The 22,422-nt window shown below is 41.2% G+C and overlaps 1 protein-coding gene across 5 annotated transcripts in view; it reads left to right on the forward strand.

Annotated features, from left to right (window-relative positions):
- LOC139766057 (cobalamin trafficking protein CblD) overlaps positions 1-22,422 on the forward strand; it is a 204,282-nt gene that overhangs the window by 127,334 nt on the left and 54,526 nt on the right. For all 5 annotated transcript variants that reach the window (XM_071694206.1, XM_071694205.1, XM_071694207.1 and 2 more), the window contains exon 6: positions 6,874-7,010. In XM_071694206.1, coding sequence (XP_071550307.1) covers positions 6,874-7,010 — 137 coding nt within the window. The remainder of the gene's footprint in view (positions 1-6,873; positions 7,011-22,422) is intronic.

Consider the following 22,422-nt stretch of genomic DNA (forward strand, 5'->3'; position numbering starts at 1 on the left):
AACACACCTCTAACCCACTAATTATACACCTTCCATGTGTCTAAAGTATACCATGGAATGCTAGAAATTTAAATGAAACAAATATTAAATGTAAATTGAATAAACAGATGAAATACATTATACACCTGCTCAGGACTGAGGTGTTTGTCAGCTATGAGTTTTGCAAATTCGCCCACATACTTGGCAGCTCCTTTGTTGTTTGCAGACCGCTTTTCTCCGCACACATTATTCCATCATCATGCTACCTGACAGGTCCACTCCATCACTCTGATGCTGTCGAAAACATTTCATCACTCGATTGTGCTCAGTACTCTTACCATCTTTCATAGTTTTTCTAATCGTCATTTACTTCTTGGAATCGCTGTCTGCATAGAATTTCAATATTTTCTCCCATTGTTTCTTTATGTCATAAACAGTTGATGAACCAGTACTGTACATGTCACACAGCTTACGCACCAAAACACCATGGTCCATTTTTTTCAACGGTTCTACTTTGTCTTGGATCGACATTGACTGATGTGTACATTTGACACCACGACTGACACTCTCATATGTCTTAGAAGCCATAGCTAGGGTTTAATTTAAGCAAAATAAGCTAAGAATCTCACAGAATTCCAGTATCACCATCAACAAGTGCAGTGTAAAGAATGTAAATAAGCGCACCCTACACACAAAGCCATCTGTGGCTGCCCAGTAAACTAATCTGGTGGCCACGATAACTTCAAGTTCCCTCACGTAATTTTGTATGGACAAAAGGAGGTGCCAAACCATTGGTTGCCAAAAAGTCAGTGGTGTACCTGTATTTTCTTAGTGACTAATCTAGCAAACTCTACAAAGAAAAAGTATAGTAATAGAGTATTACTCAACATTTTATGCCGTTATAAACATATGGAAAGGATTTGGTGTCTGAAGAGTGGCAGAAAGATGTATATTAGGGATTTAGGGGGAGAAGAGGAAAGCTAGGCTGAGGATGAGGGGGAAGCATATGGAATGAAAAAAGCTATATCTGCAGAAAGGGGTGATCTGAAGGAATATCAGGTTTACGAGGATTGAGATATTTGGAGGACAAAAAGACCACCCTGGTGGTGTTTGGAAAATGGCTGTAGATGTTGGTATGTAGATATAGTCCCTCTTCTGTATGCTGTAAGAATTTCTTAAATATTGAACATATTCTCATGAAAAGAGAAAGAAACTTAGTTGGTGGTGATATTGTACATGTTATTGTTACTTTTTAATTTGTTTGAAGAACTTAGTGAGCTTATGTAAGTTTTTAGAAATTTGTGGCCTTTGACCTCAGAAGTTCTTGAAACCTTGGTATAGTTTTGCTCCTCAGAATGTTTTCAAATATTTAGTTTTTCAGTGATGTAAGGAAAACATTTTAAACTTTTAGAGTGTGCTGGAGTTCAGAAAGAACTCTTCAATTTTATCATGCTTGTTTACTGTTTCCAGCCTTAGCAAGGTAGAGCTAAGAACAGACAAGGACGGGCCTCATTTGCCTCCTTCCATTGTCTCTTGTAATACACTGAAACTACACCCCATTATCCACAACCAGGTTCCAGAGACCTTTCCTTGGTTTACCCTGGCTGCATCATATTCCCTGGTTCAGCCCATTGATGTACATCACCCCTATATACCACATTGCTCCAGTTTACTCTATCTCGTGCTCCCCTTTCACCCTTCTGCACATTCAGGCTCTGTACACAGTTTTTTGCTCCATCCTTCCATCTTCAGTTTGTTGTCCCCTCCTTACCTCTTCCTCTTCTGACACATTTTATTTTTTTATTTTTTATTTTGCTTTGTCGCTGTCTCCCGTGTTAGCGAGGTAGCGCAAGGAAACAGATGAAAGAATGGCCCAACCCGCCCTTATACACATGTATATACATACACGTCCACACACGCAAATATACATACCTATACATCTCAATGTACACATATATACACACACAGACATATACATATATACACATGTACATAATTCATACTGTCTGCCTTTATTTGTTCCCATCGCCACCTCGCCACACATGGAATAACAACCCCCTCCCCACTCATGTGTGCGAGGTAGCACTAGGAAAGACACCAAAGGCCCCATTCGTTCACACTCAGTCTCTAGCTGTCATGTAATAATGCACCGAAACCACAGCTCCCTTTCCACATCCATGTCCCACACACTTTCGATGATTTACCCCAGATGCTTCACATGCCCTGGTTCAATCCATTGACAGCACGTCGACCCCGGTATACCACATCATTCCAATTCACTCTATTCCTTGCACGCCTTTCACCCTCCTGCATGTTCAGGCCCCAATCACTCAAAATCTTTTTCACTCCATCCTTCCACTTCCAATTTGGTCTCCCACTTCTCCTCGTTCCCTCCACCTCTGACACATATATCCTCTTGGTCAATCTTTCCCCACTCATTCTCTCTATGTGACCAAACCATTTCAAAACACCCTCTTCTGCTCTCTCAACCGCACTCTTTTTATTTCCACACATCTCTCTCACCCTTACATTACTTACTCGATCAAACCACCTCACACCACATATTGTCCTCAAACATCTCATTTCCAGCACATCCACCCTCCTGCGCACAACTCTATCCGTAGCCCACGCCTCGCAACCATACAACATTGTTGGAACCACTATTCCTTCAAACATACCCATTTTTACTTTCCGAGATAATGTTCTCGACTTCCAAACATTCTTCAAGGCTCCCAGAATTTTCGCCTCCTCCCCCACCCTATGATTCACTTCCGCTTCCATAGCTCCATCTGCTGGCAGATCCACTCCCAGATATCTAAAACACTTTACTTCCTCCAGTTTTTCTCCATTCAAACTTACCTCCCAATTGACTTGACCCTCAACCCTACTGTACCTAATAACCTTGCTCTTATTCACATTTGCTCTTAACTTTCTTCTTTCACACACTTTACCAAACTCAGTCACCAGCTTCTACAGTTTCTAACATGAATCAGCCACCAGCGCTGTATCATCAGCGAACAACAACTGACTCACTTCCGAAGCTCTCATCCACAACAGACTGCTTACTTGCCCCTCTTTCCAAAACTCTTGCATTCACCTCCCTAACAACCCCATCCAAAAACAAATTAAACAACCATGGAGACATCACACACCCCTGCCGCAAACCAACATTCACTGAGAACCAATCACTTTCCTCTCTTCCTACACGTACACATGCCTTACATCCTCGATAAAAACTTTTCACTGCTTCTAACAACATGCCTCCCACACCATATATTCTTAAAACCTTCCACAGAGCATCTCTATCAACTGTATCATATGCCTTCTCCAGATCCATAAATGCTACATACAAATCCATTTGTTTTTCTAAGTATTTCTCACATACATTCTTCAAAGCAAACACCTGATCCACACATCCTCTACCACTTCTGAAACCACACTGCTCTTCCCCAATCTGATGCTCTGTACTCGCCTTCACCCTCTCAATCAATACCCTCCCATATAATTTAGCAGGAATACTCAACAAACTTATACCTCTGTAATTTGAGCACTCACTCTTATCCCCTTTGCCTTTGTACAATGGCACTATGCAAGCATTCCACCAATCCTCAGGCACCTCACCATGAATCATACATACATTAAATAACCTTACCAACCAGTCAACAATACAGTCACCCCCTTTTTTAATAAATTCCACTGCAATACCATCCAAACCTGCTGCTTTGCCGGCTTTCATCTTCCGTAAAGCTTTTACTACCTCTTCTCTATTTACCAATTCATTTTCCCTAACCCTCTCACTTTGCACACCACCTCGACCAAAACACCCTATATCTGCCACTCTATCATCAAACACATTCAACAAACCTTCAAAATACTCACTCCATCTCCTTCTCACATCACCACTACTTGTTATCACCTCCCCATTGCCCCCTTCACTGAAGTTCCCATTTGCTCCCTTGTCTTATGCACTTTATTTACCTCCTTCCAACACATCTTTTTATTCTCCCTGAAATTTAATGATACTCTCTCACCCCAACTCTCATTTGCCCTCTTTTTCACCTCTTGCACCTTTCTCTTGACCTCCTGCCTCTTTCTTTTATACCTCTCCCACTCATTTGCATTTTTTCCCTGCAAAAATCGTTCAAATGCCTCTCTCTTCTCTTTCACTAATAATCTTACTTCTTCATCCCACCACTCACTACCTTTTCTAATCAACCCACCTCCCACGCTTCTCATGCCACAAGCATCTTTTGCTCAAGCCATCACTGCTTCCCTAAATACATCCCATTCCTCCCCCACTCCCCTTACCTCCTTTGTTCTCACCTTTTTCCATTCTGTACTCAGTCTCTCCTGGTACTTCCTCACACAAGTCTCCTTTCCAAGCTCACTTACTCTCACCACTCTCTTCACCCCAACATTCTCTCTTCTTTCCTGAAAACCCCCACAAATCTTCACCTTCGCCTCCACAAGATAATGATCAGACATCCCTCCAGTTGCACCTCTCAGCACATTAACATCCAAAAGTCTCTCTTTTGTGCATCTATCAATTAACACGTAATCCAATAACGCTCTCTGGCCATCTCTCCTACTTACGTAAGTATACTTATGTATATCTCGCTTTTTAAACCAGGTATTCCCAATCACCAGTCCTTTTTCTGCACATAAATCTAAAAGCTCTTCACCATTTCCATTTACAACGCTGAACACTCCATGTATACCAATTATTCCCTCAACTGCCACATTACTCACCTTTGCATTCAAATCACCCATCACTATAACCCGGTCTTGTGCATCAAAACCACTAACAAACTCATTCAGCTGCTCCCAAAACACTTGCCTCTCATGATCTTTCTTCTCATGCGCAGGTGCATATGCACCAATAATCACCCATCTCTCTCCATCAACTTTCAGTTTTACCCATATCAATCTAGAATTTACTTTCGTACACTCTATCACATACTCCCACAACTTCTGAAGTGCTACTCCTTCCCTTGCTCTTGTCCTCTCACTAACCCCTGACTTTACTCCCAAGACATTCCCAAACCACTCTTCCCCTTTACCCTTTAGCTTCATTGCACTCAGAGCCAAAACATCCAGGTTCCTTTCCACAAACATACTACCTATCTCTCCTTTTTTCTCATCTTGGTTACATCCACACACATTTAGACACCCCAATCTGAGCCTTCAAGGAGGATGAGCACTCCTCGCGTGACTCCTTCTTCTGTTTCCCCTTTTAGAAAGTTAAAATACAAGGAGGGGAGGGTTTCTGGCCCCCCGCTCCCGTCCCCTTTACTCGCCTTCTACGACACGTGAGGAATGCGTGGGAAGTATTCTTTCTCCCCTGTCCCCAGGGATATTTATACATTTTTCAACCTGTCCTCACTCATTCTCTCTATATGTCCATACCATTCAGCACACCCTCTTTAGCTCTCTGAACCACGTTCTTCATGTCAATACACTTCTCTCTTATCTTTGTATTCTTTTACTTGATCAGACCACTTCACATGACATGTCCTCAAACTTTTCATTTCCAATGCATCCACCATGTATCCTCATCTATATCCCTTGCCCTGCATCCATGCAAGAAGAGTGTAAGGCATGTATGCATATTGGTAGAGAGGGGAGTGAGTGGTTTCAGGTGAAGGTAGGTTTGTAGCAGGGGTTTGTGATGTCATCATGGCTGTTTAACTGGTTGGGATGGTGAAGTTTGTAAATGCTAGGGTTTTGGAGAAACTCAAGAAAGCTGTTATTTGGGGTTGAGAGGACCTTGTAAATGAATCAGTTATTGTTTTCTGGTGACATGGCAACTCTAGAAGTTGGTGGCCCAGTTAAGGAGAGAGTGTGTGAAAGGAAGGTGAGAGTAATGTGAATAAAAGTAAGGTTATCAGATTTAACTGGGTAGAGGGACAAGTTAATTGGGTATTGAGTATGAATGGAGAAAATTTGGAGGAAGTGAAGTATTTTAGGTATCTTGGAATGGACATCGTAGGGAATGGAACCATGGAAGTGGAAGAGAGCCGTAGGGTGGTTGAGGGGGTGAAGGTTCTGGGAGCATTAAGGAATGTGTAGAAAAAGAGTTCACTATCTGGGAATATGAGTATTTTTGAAGGTATAGTAGTCCCTTCATGTTAAGTATATTATAATGTTACCAAAACATCCATAGCCATGAATTATGCATCACTTTTGTAGCATAGTAGACATTTAAGGGTTGCTTTGTCCATTGCCATTGTGTACCATCTAGAGACTCTATGTAGAAATTACTTAGAATACTTATGATGAGATTCAGTGAAAGAGGGAGACAACTTACTTATGAGTACTTGCACTGAGAACTTGCCAAAAGGTATGGCTTGTGCATAGCGCTCACCACATAGATTAAATCGGCACAAAACTTAAGCAGTATGAGTTACATGTTGTCAAGCATCATGTGTGAGATGGAGAGATTGTGTGTGTGAACTGAATGCCAGCATCCCACTAGTGGATGATGCAGAAGGAAAAGACAGCTACTTGGGCCAAAGGAGTGACACTTGATGGTTATCACAAACTGGAAAATTACCCCTTGGTCATTGGCTACCTACTACATAGAGAGAGAGAGAGAGAGAGAGAGAGAGAGAGAGAGAGAGAGAGAGAGAGAGAGAGAGAGAGAGAGAGCATAATAAGGTGATTCCAATTTCAGTATACCAGTATGAATTTGCTCAAAGTAGGCCATTCTTTATTGAAAAGACCATACAGTGGCCATAGGGACATTGATTTGAAACTCTACTCTTCATAGATCCTTAATTCCCTTTGAGGAAAGCTTGTTCATTAGGGTTTTTGAAAGTGATACTGGCTTATTTTTACATTAGATTTTGCTTAAGTATTCAGTTTCTCCATACATTTCTTAATTGTCTTCTCTAGATTTTTTAGATCTGTTTCCTGGACGTAACTTGAAGGATGGTCCACTGGCTGTAGTGACTTTAAGTCAAAAGACTCAGCATGACATGAGTAGCTGGTCAGAGGAAATGGAGTTAGAACGAGAGGAGCTCATAGAATATGTAAGTGATGTTTGAATTTCTTATCATCTTTTATGCATGCAAGATGAAAGGAGAAATTGTTCAAGTGCACCATATATTAGTATGTGCACAGGTTTGCAACACCTTTAGTACATACTGAAAATACTGTTACTAGTATGCTTTTGTAGATACAAGGCATAGATTCCATTTTTTATCAAAGGCGAAAATTGCCATTCCTGACACAGCTGTACTCATGCAGGAAGAAGTGAGCATGAATGAAAAAATTTAGATACTTATAGAGTTTGCTGTATCTTTTGTTTTTGTTTGTCATGTGATAAGTAATGAGTGAAGGATTGATAGCTCTGAAAAGCTGTTGAATATGATAGCTAGTTTTAGTGTTATTTTTGGATGTGTGTAGTGCCATTGTACAAAGGCAAAGGGGATAAAGGTGAGTGTTCAGACTACAGAGGCCTAAGTTCAGTATTCTTGGTAAATTGTGTGGGAGGGTATTGATTGAGAGGGTGAAGGCATATACAGAGCATCAGATTGGGAAGGAGCTGTGTGGTTTCAGAAGTGGTAGAAGATGTGTGGATCAGTTGCTTTGAAGAATGTGTGTGAGAAATATTTGGAAAGACATGGATTTGTGTGTGGCATTTGTGGATCTGGAGTGGGCATATGATAGGGTTGATAGAGATGCTTTGAGGAAGGTCTTAAGAGTAATTTGTGTGGGAGGTAAGTTGCTAGAAGCAGTGAAGTTTTTATCAAGGATATAAGATGTGTGTTCAAGTAGGGAGAGAGGAGAGTAACTGGTTCCTAGTGAAGGTCAGTCTGCAGCAGGGTGTGTAATGTCTCCATGGTTGTTTAATTTGTTTAGGGATTGGGTGCTTAGAGAGGTAAATGCACGAGTTTTGGAGAGAGGTGTGAGTGTGCAGTTTGTTTGGTATGAGAGGACCTGGGAAGTGAGTCAGTTGCTGTTTGCTGATAATACAGCACTGGTGGCTGATTTGAGTGAGAAACTGCGGAAGTTGGTGATTAAGTTTGGAAAAGTGTGTGAAAGGAGAAAGTTGAGAGTAAATGTGAATAAGAGCACGGTTATTAGCTTCAATATGGTTGAGGAACAAGTTAATTGGGATGTAAGTTTGAATGGAGAATAACTGGAGGAAGTGAAGTGTTTTAGATATCTGGGAGTGGACTTAGCAGTAACTGGAACCATGGAAGTGGAAGTGAGTCACAGGGTGGGGGAGGGGGCAAAAGTTCCGGGAGTGATGAAGAATTTGTGGAAAGAAAGTTATCTCTGAGAGCAAAAATGGATGTGTTTGAAGTAGAAGTAGTTCCAACAATATTGTATGGTGCAAGGCATGGTCTATAGACAGGGTTTTATGGAGGAGGGTGGATGTGTTGGAAATGAAATGTTTGAGGGCAATATGTGGTGTGAGGTTGTTTGATTGAGTAAGTAATGAAAGGGTAAGAGAGATGTGTGGAAATAAAAGTGTGGTTGAGAGAGCAGAAGATGCTGTGTTGAAATGGTTTGGACATATGGAGAGAATGAGTGAGGAAAGGTTAACAAAGAGGATATATGTGTCAGAGGTGAAGGGAACAAGGAGGAGCAGGAGACTAAATTGGAGGTGGAAGAGGTGGAAGGATGGAGTGAAAAAGATGTGGTATACTGAAATGATGTGGTATACTGGTGTCAACTTGCTGTCAATGGACTGAACCAGGGCATGTGAAACGTCTGGGGTAAACCATAGAAAGATCTGTGGGGCCTGGATGTGAATAGGAAGCTGTGGTTTTGGTGCATTACACATGACAGGTAGAGACTGAGTGTGAACAAGCGTAGCCTTTTTTGTCTTTTTTCCTGGTGCTACCTAGCTGAAGCAGGGGTAGCGATGCTGTTTCCTATGGTGCAGGGTAGTGCCGGGAATGGATGAAGGCAAGCAAGTATGAATATGTACATGTGTATATGTTTGTTTATGTATATGTGTATATGTTGATATGTTTATGGGCATTTATGTACGTATATATGTGTATATGAGTGGATGGGCTGTTCTTCTGTTTCCTGGCTCTACCTCCCTGACTTGGGAAATGTCGATCAAGTTTAATGATAGTGATAATGATATTAGAATTTTTGAATGTATAGGGATTTGCTTTAGGAATGTTTCTGTTTTGTTGGAAAAATAGGGATGCAATTATAACAATTGGGATTTTGTCTCTTTTATGGATTGATATATTAATTTTTACAGAGAACAAATATAATGGGAGTAAGTGAAAGATATGTTCAAGGAACATAGTGAAGGTGTGTGTGTGGATAGCTTCTATGAAGATGTTTACACGACTAAGTTATAAGTTATCTCTGGGGAAGGGGAGAAAGAATTGTACCTCGATATTCCCTGCATATCATAGAACGCAACTAAGAGGGGTGGAAGTAGGAGAGTGGGGACACCCTTCCTCCTTGCACACACACACACACACACACACACACACACACACACACACACACACACACACACACACACATCACACACTTGTATTTGAATTCATAAAAGATGTATGGTTGGGAGTGCTCAGCCTCCTCAAAGGCTTGGGCTTGAGCATCTGAATGGGTATGGATGCAACCAAGATGACAGGATAGGGGGGACAGATGTCAGGAAAGGAACCTGGATGTTCTGGCACTGAGTTAAAAAAAAGGTCAAGGGTAAAGGGGAAAAATGGTTTGGGAATGTCCTGGGAGTCAAGTCAGGGGTTAGTGTGAGTTCAAAAGCTAAGGAATGGCTAGCACTGAAGCATGAGTTGTGGGAACTGTGAAAGAGTGTAAGGAATTTAGCTCCAGACTGATTTAGGTAAAAATGAGAGTGGATTGCAAGATATAGGTGATTACTAGTCAGTCATTCACATGGCCATGATGAGAGACAAATGTTTTGGGAGCAGCTGAGTGAGTGTGTCAGCGGCTTTGATGCAAGATATCAGATATTAGTGAAGGGGGACTTTAATGTGAAGGCAAGTAATGTGGCAGTTGGAATTATAATTAGGGTATGGTGTACTCCTAAAGTTGAATGGAAATGGTGAACAGCTTGTGGATTTGTGTGCTGTTTGGGGATACCTGGTTTAAAGAGGGACATACATAAGTATACATGTGTGAGTAAGAAGGATGGTATACAGGCATTATAGAGTATATTCTGATTGATAAGCTTGCAGGAAGGAGACGTTTGGGTGGGGATGTGCTGAAAGGGACAGCTGGTGGAATGTTTGATCATTAGTTTGTGGAGGTAATGGTGATGATTTGTTGAGGTTTTCGAAAAAGAGGAAATGACATGAGTAAATGAGCTTGGAAAAGAGACTTGTGTGGAGAAGTATGAGGAAAGATAAAGTGTGTAATGGCATAAGGTGAGATCAAACAAAGCAAGATGAGTGGGTGAGGAATGGAAGGTATCTCAGGATACTTCACCTTCGAGGTAGTAATGCCTCACATTTGTGAAATGCTCCTTCCTCAACCAGTCTTGAAGACCATGACAGTCCATTTTCTGCTTTATATATAACAACGCTAAGAAAATATAATTCTGCTGCATTCTCAGGGACAACACAAATTTCTAAATTACCTAGTGATAATACAGGTAGCGATACACTGGTTATGAAACTTAGACATATATACTGCTGATGATGATGTATCACTGATAGGCATAGGAAAGTCTCTGCTGTTATAAACAGAGATTGGAGATGGACTGGCCAAGTTGTGCTGGAGAAGTTTTAGGCATGCAAAGAATGGGAGAAGAGCAAGTGAGAGAGGCTGGTGAGGGTAGAACGACAAAGTAAAGTTGCAACTAAGTGGGAAGGAATGCAAGTGAAGGGAGATATATTGGAGAAAGTGGCAGAAGGTTAAGAGAAAGTTGCAGGGGTAAAAAAAAAAGATATATAGAAGAGAAAGTGGCAGAAGATCAAGAAAAGTTGCAGGGATGAAAAAGAAATAGAGCAAATGACAGTTGGGGTGAGTGAGTATCAGTACACTTCAGGGAGAATAAAAGAAAATTTTGGAAGGTGGAAAATTGTATGAGAAGAACAGGAGAATAGATGGGATGTCAGTGAAGGGTACAAGTCATGAAGTGCCAGAGTAATTGGTAGGCAGTCAACAGTTAGGGAGGTGTGTTACCATTGCTACATGCCTGGGCATCGGGAAGGTTAGTGACAGTTGTGTAAAGAGCCAGCTCTTTAGTGTTTGTCAAGTTGCACTCCTCTTACCAAGGCAGCTGTCTTTTCTTTCTGCCTTACCCACATTTGGACTGCTGGCATTTATCCTCAAACATACATTCTCTTCTTGTCCTTGTCACTAAACTCACACAGCTTCTTAGTAACTCTTTCCTTCAGTGAGCACTATTTGCTAGCCCTGCCTTTTTTGGCAAAATGGAACTATTTGCTAGCCCTGCCTTTTTTGGCAAAATGTTAGGAGCAATAGATAGAAGTAGTAGGTTGAAACATTTAGGCAGGAACATTAGGTAGAAACATTAGGTAGAAGTTGTAGGTAAGAACATTAGGCAGGAGCAGTGGGTAGAAGTAGTCAGTAGGAACATAAGGTAGGAGCCTCCACAAACACTGCTTTGGAATTGCCCTCTGGCAATTGCTTGTTAAGGGTGAGGTATAAAGGCTAAGAAGCAACACTGGTGTTCACTAGTTAAGGCGACTCATAATGCCATGGCCACCCCCTTGAGGGAGTTCCAAGTGGGAACAAGCATCAGACATGCTGCCTGAAGATTGGAGGAATGTATGTATAGTGTCACTGAACAAAGACAGTGAGGACAAAGGTGAGTGTTCAGACTACAGAGTTTGTTGTGTTTACCTGGTAAGTTGTATGGAAGTGGTGATCGAAAGGGTGAAGGCATGTACAGAGGATCAGATTAGGCAGGAATAATGTGGTGTCAGGAATGATAGAGGAGATGTGGATCAGGTGTTTGCTTTAAAGAATGTATGAGAAGTAAGTAGAGAAAAAGAAGGATTTGTATGTGGCATTAATGGATCTGGAGGAAGCATATGATAGGGTTGATGAGATGCCTTTTTGGTCTTATGAATATGGAAGAAATAGAAGCAATGAGTAGTTTTATTAAAGAGTGTGAGACATTTGTATGAGTAGGAAGAGAGGAGAATGAGTGGTTCTAGGCAGGAGTGTGTGATGTCATAAGTGTCTGCTTTGTTTTTGTGTGGGATGATCAGGGGGTAAACGCAAAGGTCATGCAAAGAAGGGCAAGTATTCAGTCTGTAGGGGGTATGGGGCATGTGGAGTTAGTCTGTTGTTTGCTGAGAAAACAGCACTGGTGGCAGGTTTGAGCAAGAAACTGCAGAAATTAGTTAGAGTTTGGGAGAGTATTTGAAATGAGGAAGTTGATGTGAATAAAAGGAAGGTTATTATATTTAGCAGGGCAGAAGGACAGTGTATGTAACATATGATTTTGAATGAAAGAAAATTTGTAAGTGGAGTTTTGGGTATCTGGGGAAAGACATTGCAGTGAGTGAAACCATGGAAGCAGGTGTGTCACATGGTGTGGGGGTGGGCAGAGGCTCTGAGAGCATTGAGGAATGTGTGGAAAAAGGTTGTTATCTAAGAGAGTGATAATTGTTATGTGTGGAAAGAGTTTGTTATCAAAGAGAATGAAAATTGTGATGTTGTATAGATGCGATGCATGGGCTGTAGATGAGGATATGCAGAGGGTAGAGGTGTTGGAAATGAAGTGTTTGTGGTGTGAGTTGGTTTCATTTAAGTAATAAAAGGGTAAGAGGGAGGTGTGATGATAAGAAAAGCGTGATTGAGGGTTTGAAGAGGGTTTGTGGAAATGATTTGGACATATGTAGAGAATGAGTAAAGAGAAGTTGACAAAGAGGATATATGTGGGGATGGAAGGATGGAGTGATGGAGCCTGAACATGCAGGAGGGTGAAAGTTGTGCATGGAATAGTGTGTACTGGAACTATGCAGTATACAGGGGTCAACATGCTGTTAGTGAACTGAACTGGAGCATGTGAAGCAGCCTCAGGAAACCATGGAAAGGTCTGTGGGGCCTGGTTGTGGATAGGGTCTGTGGGGCCTGGTAGTGGATAGGGTCTGTGGGGCCTGGTTGTAGATAGGGTCTGTGGAGCCTGGTTGTGGATAGGGTCTGTGGTTTCAGTGAATTATTCGTGACAGCTAGAGAATATGACCTTTCTTTGTCTGGTCCTTGCACTACCTCACTTATGCAGGAAATGATGAAGTATGAAAAAAGTCATTATTTTAGAAATTACAGTTAAAGAGGTCTTTCAAATGTTCTGAGCAATGTTATTAAAGGTTGTAGAATTAGTGAGTGGATACAAAATCGTAAGATACAGGAATGAGAAGAGCAATGTATGTTGGACAGAAGAAATTAGAAATACTGTGGAAGAGAAGAAAAAGGTACATGGTAGATTTTTCAAAAGAAATGTACTAGTGGGAGTTCAGCACAGGAGGAGGGAAGAATATGAAATGTGTAATTGGAATGTTGAGAAGCTGATAGAGGAAAGCAAAGAAAGAGTGGATGAAGATTTCGGAAGATAGTTGCACAATAAGTTTAGGGAAATAAGAAATTGAGCTGGAAGCAGGTGGAAAAGGAAAGAGGTGGATGTAAGGGTGGAAATGTGAATGCGAGAAGTAAAGACGGGGAGTTGCTGAATCCAAAGGAGGAAGTGAAAGGAAGATGGAAAGAGTATTTTGAAGAACTGGTGAATGTGTGAGAAGATGAGGCCAGAGTTGTTACATGCATGTCTATGGAGGATGGATGGAAGAGGATACAAGTGCAAGTGCCTCTAGCAAAAACGGGAGGTAAGAAGGGCAGTAATAAGGCTGAGGGTAGGAAAGGCAAATGGAGTGGATGGGATTATGGCAGAAATGCCTAAGTATGAAGGAGAAAGTGTGATAGAGTGGATGCATCTGATATATAATTTAGCATGGAAACAGAAGGTTGTGCCTGAGGATTGATGAAAGCTATTATTGCTCCCTTATTCAAAGGAAAAGGTGTTGAGGATGTGTTTAGCAATTATAGGGGATTGAGTCTGTATGCAAGAATGTTGATTATGTAGCATTTATAGGGAAATGAGTCTGTATACACGAATGTTGATTGAGAGTGATGGAAGTGACTGAATGTAGAATCAATAAGGAACAAGGTGGTTTTAGGAAAGCTAGGATATGTGAGGATCAGATTTTTGTGGTTTAATTGACTGTGGAAAAGTATTTAGCTGAAGGTGAGAAGTTGTATGCAGCTGTTATGGATCTGGAGAAAGCATGTGACAGAGTAGAATGGAATGCTTTACGGGATGTGTTAAGGTTTGGAAAATTGAATACACATTTAGAGTGAGGTACAGAAATAATGCCAGAAGGAATGAAACCAGTATCCTATACATCTCTTTCCACTGTACAGAAGGAATGCTATGAAAAATAAGAAGAGTACACAAAAAATGATAAGGAGAATGTACCCAAGTAGAATCCCATGGGATCATTTTTACATTGATATGAAAGAATTTTTGCACTGAGCTAGAAATCTCTGTTGTACAGTTGCAAGATTTGGTACTCTCATGTCTTTCTATCTATCTGTCTATCGATATCTCTGATGCCTGCTCCCTTCTGGAACTCCCTCATGGGTTGGCCGTGGCAATTGAAATCTTTGTAACTATTTTTTGTGTGTTGGGGTGGTGAAGGGAATAGATGAAGGCAGCAAGTATGAATATGTACATGTGTATATATGTATATGTCTTTGTATGTTTTTTTTTTTTTTTTTTTTTTTCATACTATTCGCCATTTCCCGCGATAGCGAGGTAGCGTTAAGAACAGAGGACTGGGCCTTTGAGGGAATATCCTCACCTGGCCCCCTTCTCTGTTCCTTCTTTTGGAAAAAAAAAAAAAAACGAGAGGGGAGGATTTCCAGCCCCCCGCTCCCTTCCCTTTTAGTCGCCTTCTACGACACGCAGGGAATACGTGGGAAGTATTGTATTGTATTGTATTGTATTGTAGATGTGCATGTGTGGGCATTTATGTATATACATGTGTATGTGGGTGGGTTGGGCCATTCCTCGTCTGTTTCCTTGTGCTACCTCACTAATGCGGGAGATGGCAGTAAAATGTAATAATAATAATGATGATAATAATAATTATGTAGATTGATAGACAGTTAATGATGCTTTTTCATTACTGGAGAAAGATTATAGAAATATATATCTGCAAAGTGAGCAAATGAGGTCAGCCCTCATCTGTTACTGGCACTGCATCACTACTTAGGAAATGGGATTTGGGTATGAAAAAAGTATTTGAGTTCAGAATTGATGCAGAAAAAGATATGAAAATTGTTGGGTAACATAATGGTAAGTGATTACAGCAAAGAAGATATGCAGAAATGCATGAAAGTTTAGTTGAAGGGTGAGTGAGGAATGTACGTGAAAGGGTGCTATTATGGAGGAGTCTACTGAGTTAGACAGTGATCTTGGTATTGAGATTCTGCATTGGATACTTGGTTGTATTGCAGGGAACAGTATTGATCCTTCATTGACAGATGAGTTATAAAGTGGAAAATTAAATACACATTTAGAATGAGATACAGAAATAATGCCAAAAGGAATGAAATCAGTATCCTATACATATCTTTCCACTGCATAGTAGGAAGACTATGAAAAATAAGCAGAGCACACAAAAAATGAGGAGAAAGTGTACCCAAGTAGAATCCAACAGTATGATTTTAACATTACTAAGAAAGCATTTTTGCACTGAGCTAGAAATCTCTGCTGTATGGTTACAAGATTTGGTACCCTCATGTCTATCTATCTGTCTGTCTATCAATATATCTGATGCCTGTTCCCGTCTGGAACTCCCTCATGGGGGTGGCCATGGAAGTGATATCTCCATAACTGTTGAACTCCAGTGCCACTTCTTAGCCTTTAGTGTCTCACCCTTAACAGGCCACTGGCAGAGGGCAAGTCAAGTTTAGTGTTTGCTGAGGCTCCTACCTAATGTTCCTACTAACTGCCTCTACCTAATGTTCCTAATGCTCCTGCCTAATGTTCCTACTTACCATTTCTACCTAATGTTTCCATCTAAATGTTGGTACTTACTTCTGTCTATTGCTTCTACCATTTCACCAAAAGGCAAAATTGAAAATCTAGAGTTATGAAGAATGGGCTGCGTGAGTTAAGTGTTAAGTGTTATGTGCGACAAGGAGAGATTGTATGTTTGTGAACAGAATGCCAGTAGTCCATGTGTGGGTGAGGCAGAAAGATAAGACATCTACCTGGGTCAGAGGAGTGCAACTTGACAACCACTGAAGTGTTGGCTCACTACGCAGTCGTCACTAACCCTCTTGATACCCAGGTGGATAGAACAGGTTGAACTTCTTAAATCCAGCAACATTGGGACCTGGCCATTGTTGGACAACAGAAAATGCTGGAAAACAGAAATTGACCCCTTAGGGAATCCCCTAGTCTTGCCAGCTCATTCCACATATATATTGCTTTGTTATCAAAGGTAGAACAAAGCTTAAAACAGGAGATAGTACTAGCATTAAATCTTTCAAATAAGGTTTTTATTGTCACATCAGATTTCATTAGAAGTACCCCCAGATGAAGACTCCACAGTATCTCTGGCAAGGGCTTTTCGTGGCATATGATGCCAGTACAGGGCAGATTTGTCAGCATTATACAGTTGTTCTGGGGCTAAGTTTTTTGCTGCCACTAACTGTGCAAATTCATTCTCAAGCTTTGCTGTAGCTTTGTGATGAGTAGTTAATATAACAAATGACCATAGGTTGGTAGTTGGCTTCGGTTGCTTCTAGTTCCTTTTCTTTCTTTCTTTCAAACTATTCGCCATTTCCCGCATTAGCGAGGTAGCGTTAAGAACAGAGGACTGGGCCTTTGAGGGAATACCCTCACTTGGCCCAATTCTCCGTTCCTTCTTTTGGAAAATTAAAAAAAAAAAAAAAAAAAAAACGAGAGGGGAGGATTTCCAGCCCCCCGCTCCCTCCCCTTTTAGTCACCTTCTACGACACGCAGGGAATACGTGGGAAGTATTCTTAATCCCCTATCCCCTATTTTTGTTTAATTGTTATTATAAAGGCAGCCAGCCCGTGCTGCATTGGTCCCCACCAGGCAGCTGGCTCATACACTCTCTCTCACCCTGTACATATTGCTATTGGCTGTTTAATAGGGAATTGGAGTTTTTATTGATTCTTTTAATTCAACCTTACACCATAAGTTTTTGTGTCAGCGCTACGCTTTTCACCGCACACACTGTGTACAGAAATTCCATATCTCCACTTGTTTAACCATCCTTGTGAATATTCACATAGTCTAGCTTTAGTTCTCTGTGAAAAACTTTGGCCTGCTTGAAAAGCATCTTCCCAGAAATGCTTACACCTTCATTATGTGGAAGCTTAAACCATTGTATAAGTGCTGTGTCTAATTCTGTACTCCTGGCACTTGTCAAAGTTTTCCAAAACTTTAAACTTTTCTGGCTTTCATTTTCAACAAAAATGAATATAAGAAATTAATTAGCTTGGTTGCAGCGTAAGCAGATCTTTGGTACCTAGTGATACTAACAGCTAGTGGCTGCAGATTCAAAACATGCTGAACCATGGGAGTTATGAGACCACGGAGTGCTGGAGTAAAGAGGTACAACCTGTACTGGTATGATACCTCCCTGGTCGTTGGCTGCCTGCCAACTATGACCCTCATGTCAAACAGTTTGGAAATGTACCCATTGATTTGCACATTCATATGCTTTTGTGTACTGGACTTTAGACTGAGGAACTATTTTCATGTTGATGATATTTTATAGAAACATAACAAGACATCATGGTATTCATTTATATTTATTATACTTAACCCCTGACTCCCGCATCAGCGAGTTAGCGCAAGGAAACAGACGAGGAATGGCCCAACCCACCCACATACACATTCACACACACACACACACACACACACACACACACACACACACACATATATATGTGTGTGTATATATTTATTTATTTATTTTTATTTTGCTTTGTCGCTGTCTCCCGCATTTGCGAGGTAGCGCAAGGAAACAGACGAAAGAAATGGCCCAACCCACCCCCATACACATGTATATACATACATGTCCACACACGCAAATATACATACCTATACATCTCAATGTACACATATATATATATATACACACACAGACACATACATATATACCCATGCACACAATTCACACTGTCTGCCTTTATTCATTCCCATCGCCACCTCGCCACACATGGAATACCATCCCCCTCCCCCCTCATGTGTGCGAGGTAGCGCTAGGAAAAGACAACAAAGGCCCCATTCGTTCACACTCAGTCTCTAGCTGTCATGCAATAATGCCCGAAACCACAGCTCCCTTTCCACATCCAGGCCCTACACAACTTTCCATGGTTTACCCCAGACGCTTCACATGCCCTGATTCAATCCACTGACAGCACGTCAACCCCGGTATACCACATCGATCCAATTCACTCTATTCCTTGCCCGCCTTTCACCCTCCTGCATGTTCAGGCCCCGATCACTCAAAATCTTTTTCACTCCATCTTTCCACCTCCAATTTGGTCTCCCACTTCTCCTCGTTCCCTCCACCTCCGACACATATATCCTCTTGGTCAATCTTTCCTCACTCATTCTCTCCATGTGCCCAAACCATTTCAAAACACCCTCTTCTGCTCTCTCAACCACGCTCTTTTTATTTCCACACATCTCTCTTACCCTTACATTACTCACTCGATCAAACCACCTCACACCACACATTGTCCTCAAACATCTCATTTCCAGCACATCCACCCTCCTGCGCACAACTCTATCCATAGCCCACGCCTCGCAACCATACAACATTGTTGGAACCACTATATATATATATATATATATATATATATATATATATATATATATATATATATATATATATGTTTTTTTTTTTTTTTTTTTTTTTCCAAACTATTCGCCATTTCCCACATTAGTGAGGTAGCGTTAAGAACAGAGGACTGGGCCTTTGAGGGAATACCCTCACCTGGCCCAATTCTCTGTTCCTTCTTTTGGAAAATTGAAAAAAAAACCGAGAGGGGAGGATTTCCAGCCCCCCGCTCCCTCCCCTTTTAGTCGCCTTCTACGACACGCAGGGAATACGTGGGAAGTATTCTTAATCCCCTATCCCCAGGGATCATATATATATATATATATATATATATATATAATTTGTCATCTTTGTCCCCTTCATTGCCATATATATATGGACTTATCAAAATACATAAACAAAATTTTCCAGCAAGACCTATAGTGAGTTCAGTAGGCTCAGTCACATATAAATTGTCAAAATGGTTAGTTTCCTTATTAAGCCCCTTAGTGGGTAAGGTATCAAATTCTAATATCATGAACAATGTAGATTTAGTCAACAAGCTAAACAATATCAATATTAATTTCGATTTCAAACTAGTTAGCTTTGATGTTTCCTCACTTTTCAATAATGTTCCAGGTGATGACCTTTTAGAATATTTATTTGATGTCTTGGATGATATTCATTTACCTGTTTCAAAGTCTAATTTCATTGAGCTGATAAAATTGTGTATAAAAGACTGTGTATTTCAATTTAATGGAGATTATTATGCTCAAAAATTTGGTATGGCAATGGGTAACCCTCTTTCACCTGTACTAAGTAATCTTTATATGGAATTTTTTGAAACAAAATTATTAAAGGATATCTTACCTTCTAATGCAATTTGGTTTAGGTATGTAGATGATGTTCTTTGTGTTTGGCCAACAAATGAAAATTTACAAATATTTCTCCCCTTACTTAACGATTTAGTACCTTCCATCAAATTTACTGTAGAAAATGAAAATAATGGTTTTTTTTTTTATTATTATACTTTGTCGCTGTCTCCCACGTTTGCGAGGTAGCGCAAGGAAACAGACGAAAGAAGTGGCCCAACCCCCCCCATACACATGTATATACATACGTCCACACACGCAAATATACATACCTACACAGCTTTCCATGGTTTACCCCAGACGCTTCACATGCCTTGATTCAATCCACTGACAGCACGTCAACCCCGGTATACCACATCGCTCCAATTCACTCTATTCCTTGCCCTCCTTTCACCCTCCTGCATGTTCAGGCCCCGATCACACAAAATCTTTTTCACTCCATCTTTCCACCTCCAATTTGGTCTCCCTCTTCTCCTCGTTCCCTCCACCTCCGACACATGTATCCTCTTGGTCAATCTTTCCTCACTCATTCTCTCCATGTGCCCAAACCACTTCAAAACACCCTCTTCTGCTCTCTCAACCACGCTCTTTTTATTTCCACACATCTCTCTTACCCTTACGTTACTCACTCGATCAAACCACCTCACACCACACATTGTCCTCAAACATCTCATGTCCAGCACATCCATCCTCCTGCGCACAACTCTATCCATAGCCCACGCCTCACAACCATACAACATTGTTGGAACCACTATTCCTTCAAACATACCCATTTTTGCTTTCCGAGATAATGTTCTCGACTTCCACACATTCTTCAAGGCCCCCAGAATTTTCGCCCCCTCCCCCACCCTATGATCCACTTCCGCTTCCATGGTTCCATCCGCTGCCAGATCCACTCCCAGATATCTAAAACACTTCACTTCCTCCAGTTTTTCTCCATTCAAACTCACCTCCCAATTGACTTGACCCTCAACCCTACTGTACCTAATAACCTTGCTCTTATTCACATTTACTCTTAACTTTCTTCTTCCACACACTTTACCAAACTCAGTCACCAGCTTCTGCAGTTTCTCACATGAATCAGCCACCAGCGCTGTATCATCAGCGAACAACAACTGACTCACTTCCCAAGCTCTCTCATCCCCAACAGCCTTCATACTTGCCCCTCTTTCCAAAACTCTTGAATTTACCTCCCTAACAACCCCATCCATGAACAAATTAAACAACCATGGAGACATCACACACCCCTGCCGCAAACCTACATTCACTGAGAACCAATCACTTTCCTCTCTTCCTACACGTACACATGCCTTACATCCTCGATAAAAACTTTTCACTGCTTCTAACAACTTTCCTCCCACACCATATATTCTTAATACCTTCCACAGAGCATCTCTATCAACTCTATCATATGCCTTCTCCAGATCCATAAATGCTACATACAAATCCATTTGCTTTTCTAAGTATTTCTCACATACATTCTTCAAAGCAAACACCTGATCCACACATCCTCTACCACTTCTGAAACCACACTGCTCTTCCCCAATCTGATGCTCTGTACATGCCTTCACCCTCTCAATCAATACCCTCCCATATAATTTACCAGGAATACTCAACAAACTTATACCTCTGTAATTTGAGCACTCACTCTTATCCCCTTTGCCTTTGTACAATGGCACTATGCACGCATTCCGCCAATCCTCAGGCACCTCACCATGAGTCATACATACATTAAATAACCTTACCAACCAGTCAACAATACAGTCACCCCCTTTTTTAATAAATTCCACTGCAATACCATCCAAACCTGCTGCCTTGCCGGCTTTCATCTTCCGCAAAGCTTTCACTACCTCTTCTCTGTTTACCAAATCATTTTCCCTAACCCTCTCACTTTGCACACCACCTCGACCAAAACACCCTATATCTGCCACTCTATCATCAAACACATTCAACAGACCTTCAAAATACTCACTCCATCTCCTTCTCACATCACCACTACTTGTTATCACCTCCCCATTTGCGCCCTTCACTGAAGTTCCCATTTGCTCCCTTGTCTTACGCACTTTATTTACCTCCTTCCAGAACATCTTTTTATTCTCCCTAAAATTTAATGATACTCTCTCACCCCAACTCTCATTTGCCCTTTTTTTCACCTCTTGCACCTTTCTCTTGACCTCCTGTCTCTTTCTTTTATACATCTCCCACTCAATTGCATTTTTTCCCTGCAAAAATTGTCCAAATGCCTCTCTCTTCTCTTTCACTAATACTCTTACTTCTTCATCCCACCACTCACTACCCTTTCTAATCAACCCACCTCCCACTCTTCTCATGCCACAAGCATCTTTTGCGCAATCCATCACTGATTCCCTAAATACATCCCATTCCTCCCCCACTCCCCTTACTTCCATTGTTCTCACCTTTTTCCATTCTGTACTCAGTCTCTCCTGGTACTTCCTCACACAGGTCTCCTTCCCAAGCTCACTTACTCTCACCACCCTCTTCACCCTAACATTCACTCTTCTTTTCTGAAAACCCATACAAATCTTCACCTTAGCCTCCACAAGATACTGATCAGACATCCCTCCAGTTGCACCTCTCAGCACATTAACATCCAAAAGTCTCTCTTTCGCACGCCTGTCAATTAACACGTAATCCAATAACGCTCTCTGGCCATCTCTCCTACTTACATAAGTATACTTATGTATATCTCGCTTTTTAAACCAGGTATT

This window comes from Panulirus ornatus, chromosome 56 (assembly GCF_036320965.1).
Source record: "Panulirus ornatus isolate Po-2019 chromosome 56, ASM3632096v1, whole genome shotgun sequence".
In the NCBI taxonomy this organism is placed as follows: Eukaryota; Metazoa; Arthropoda; class Malacostraca; order Decapoda; family Palinuridae; genus Panulirus; species Panulirus ornatus.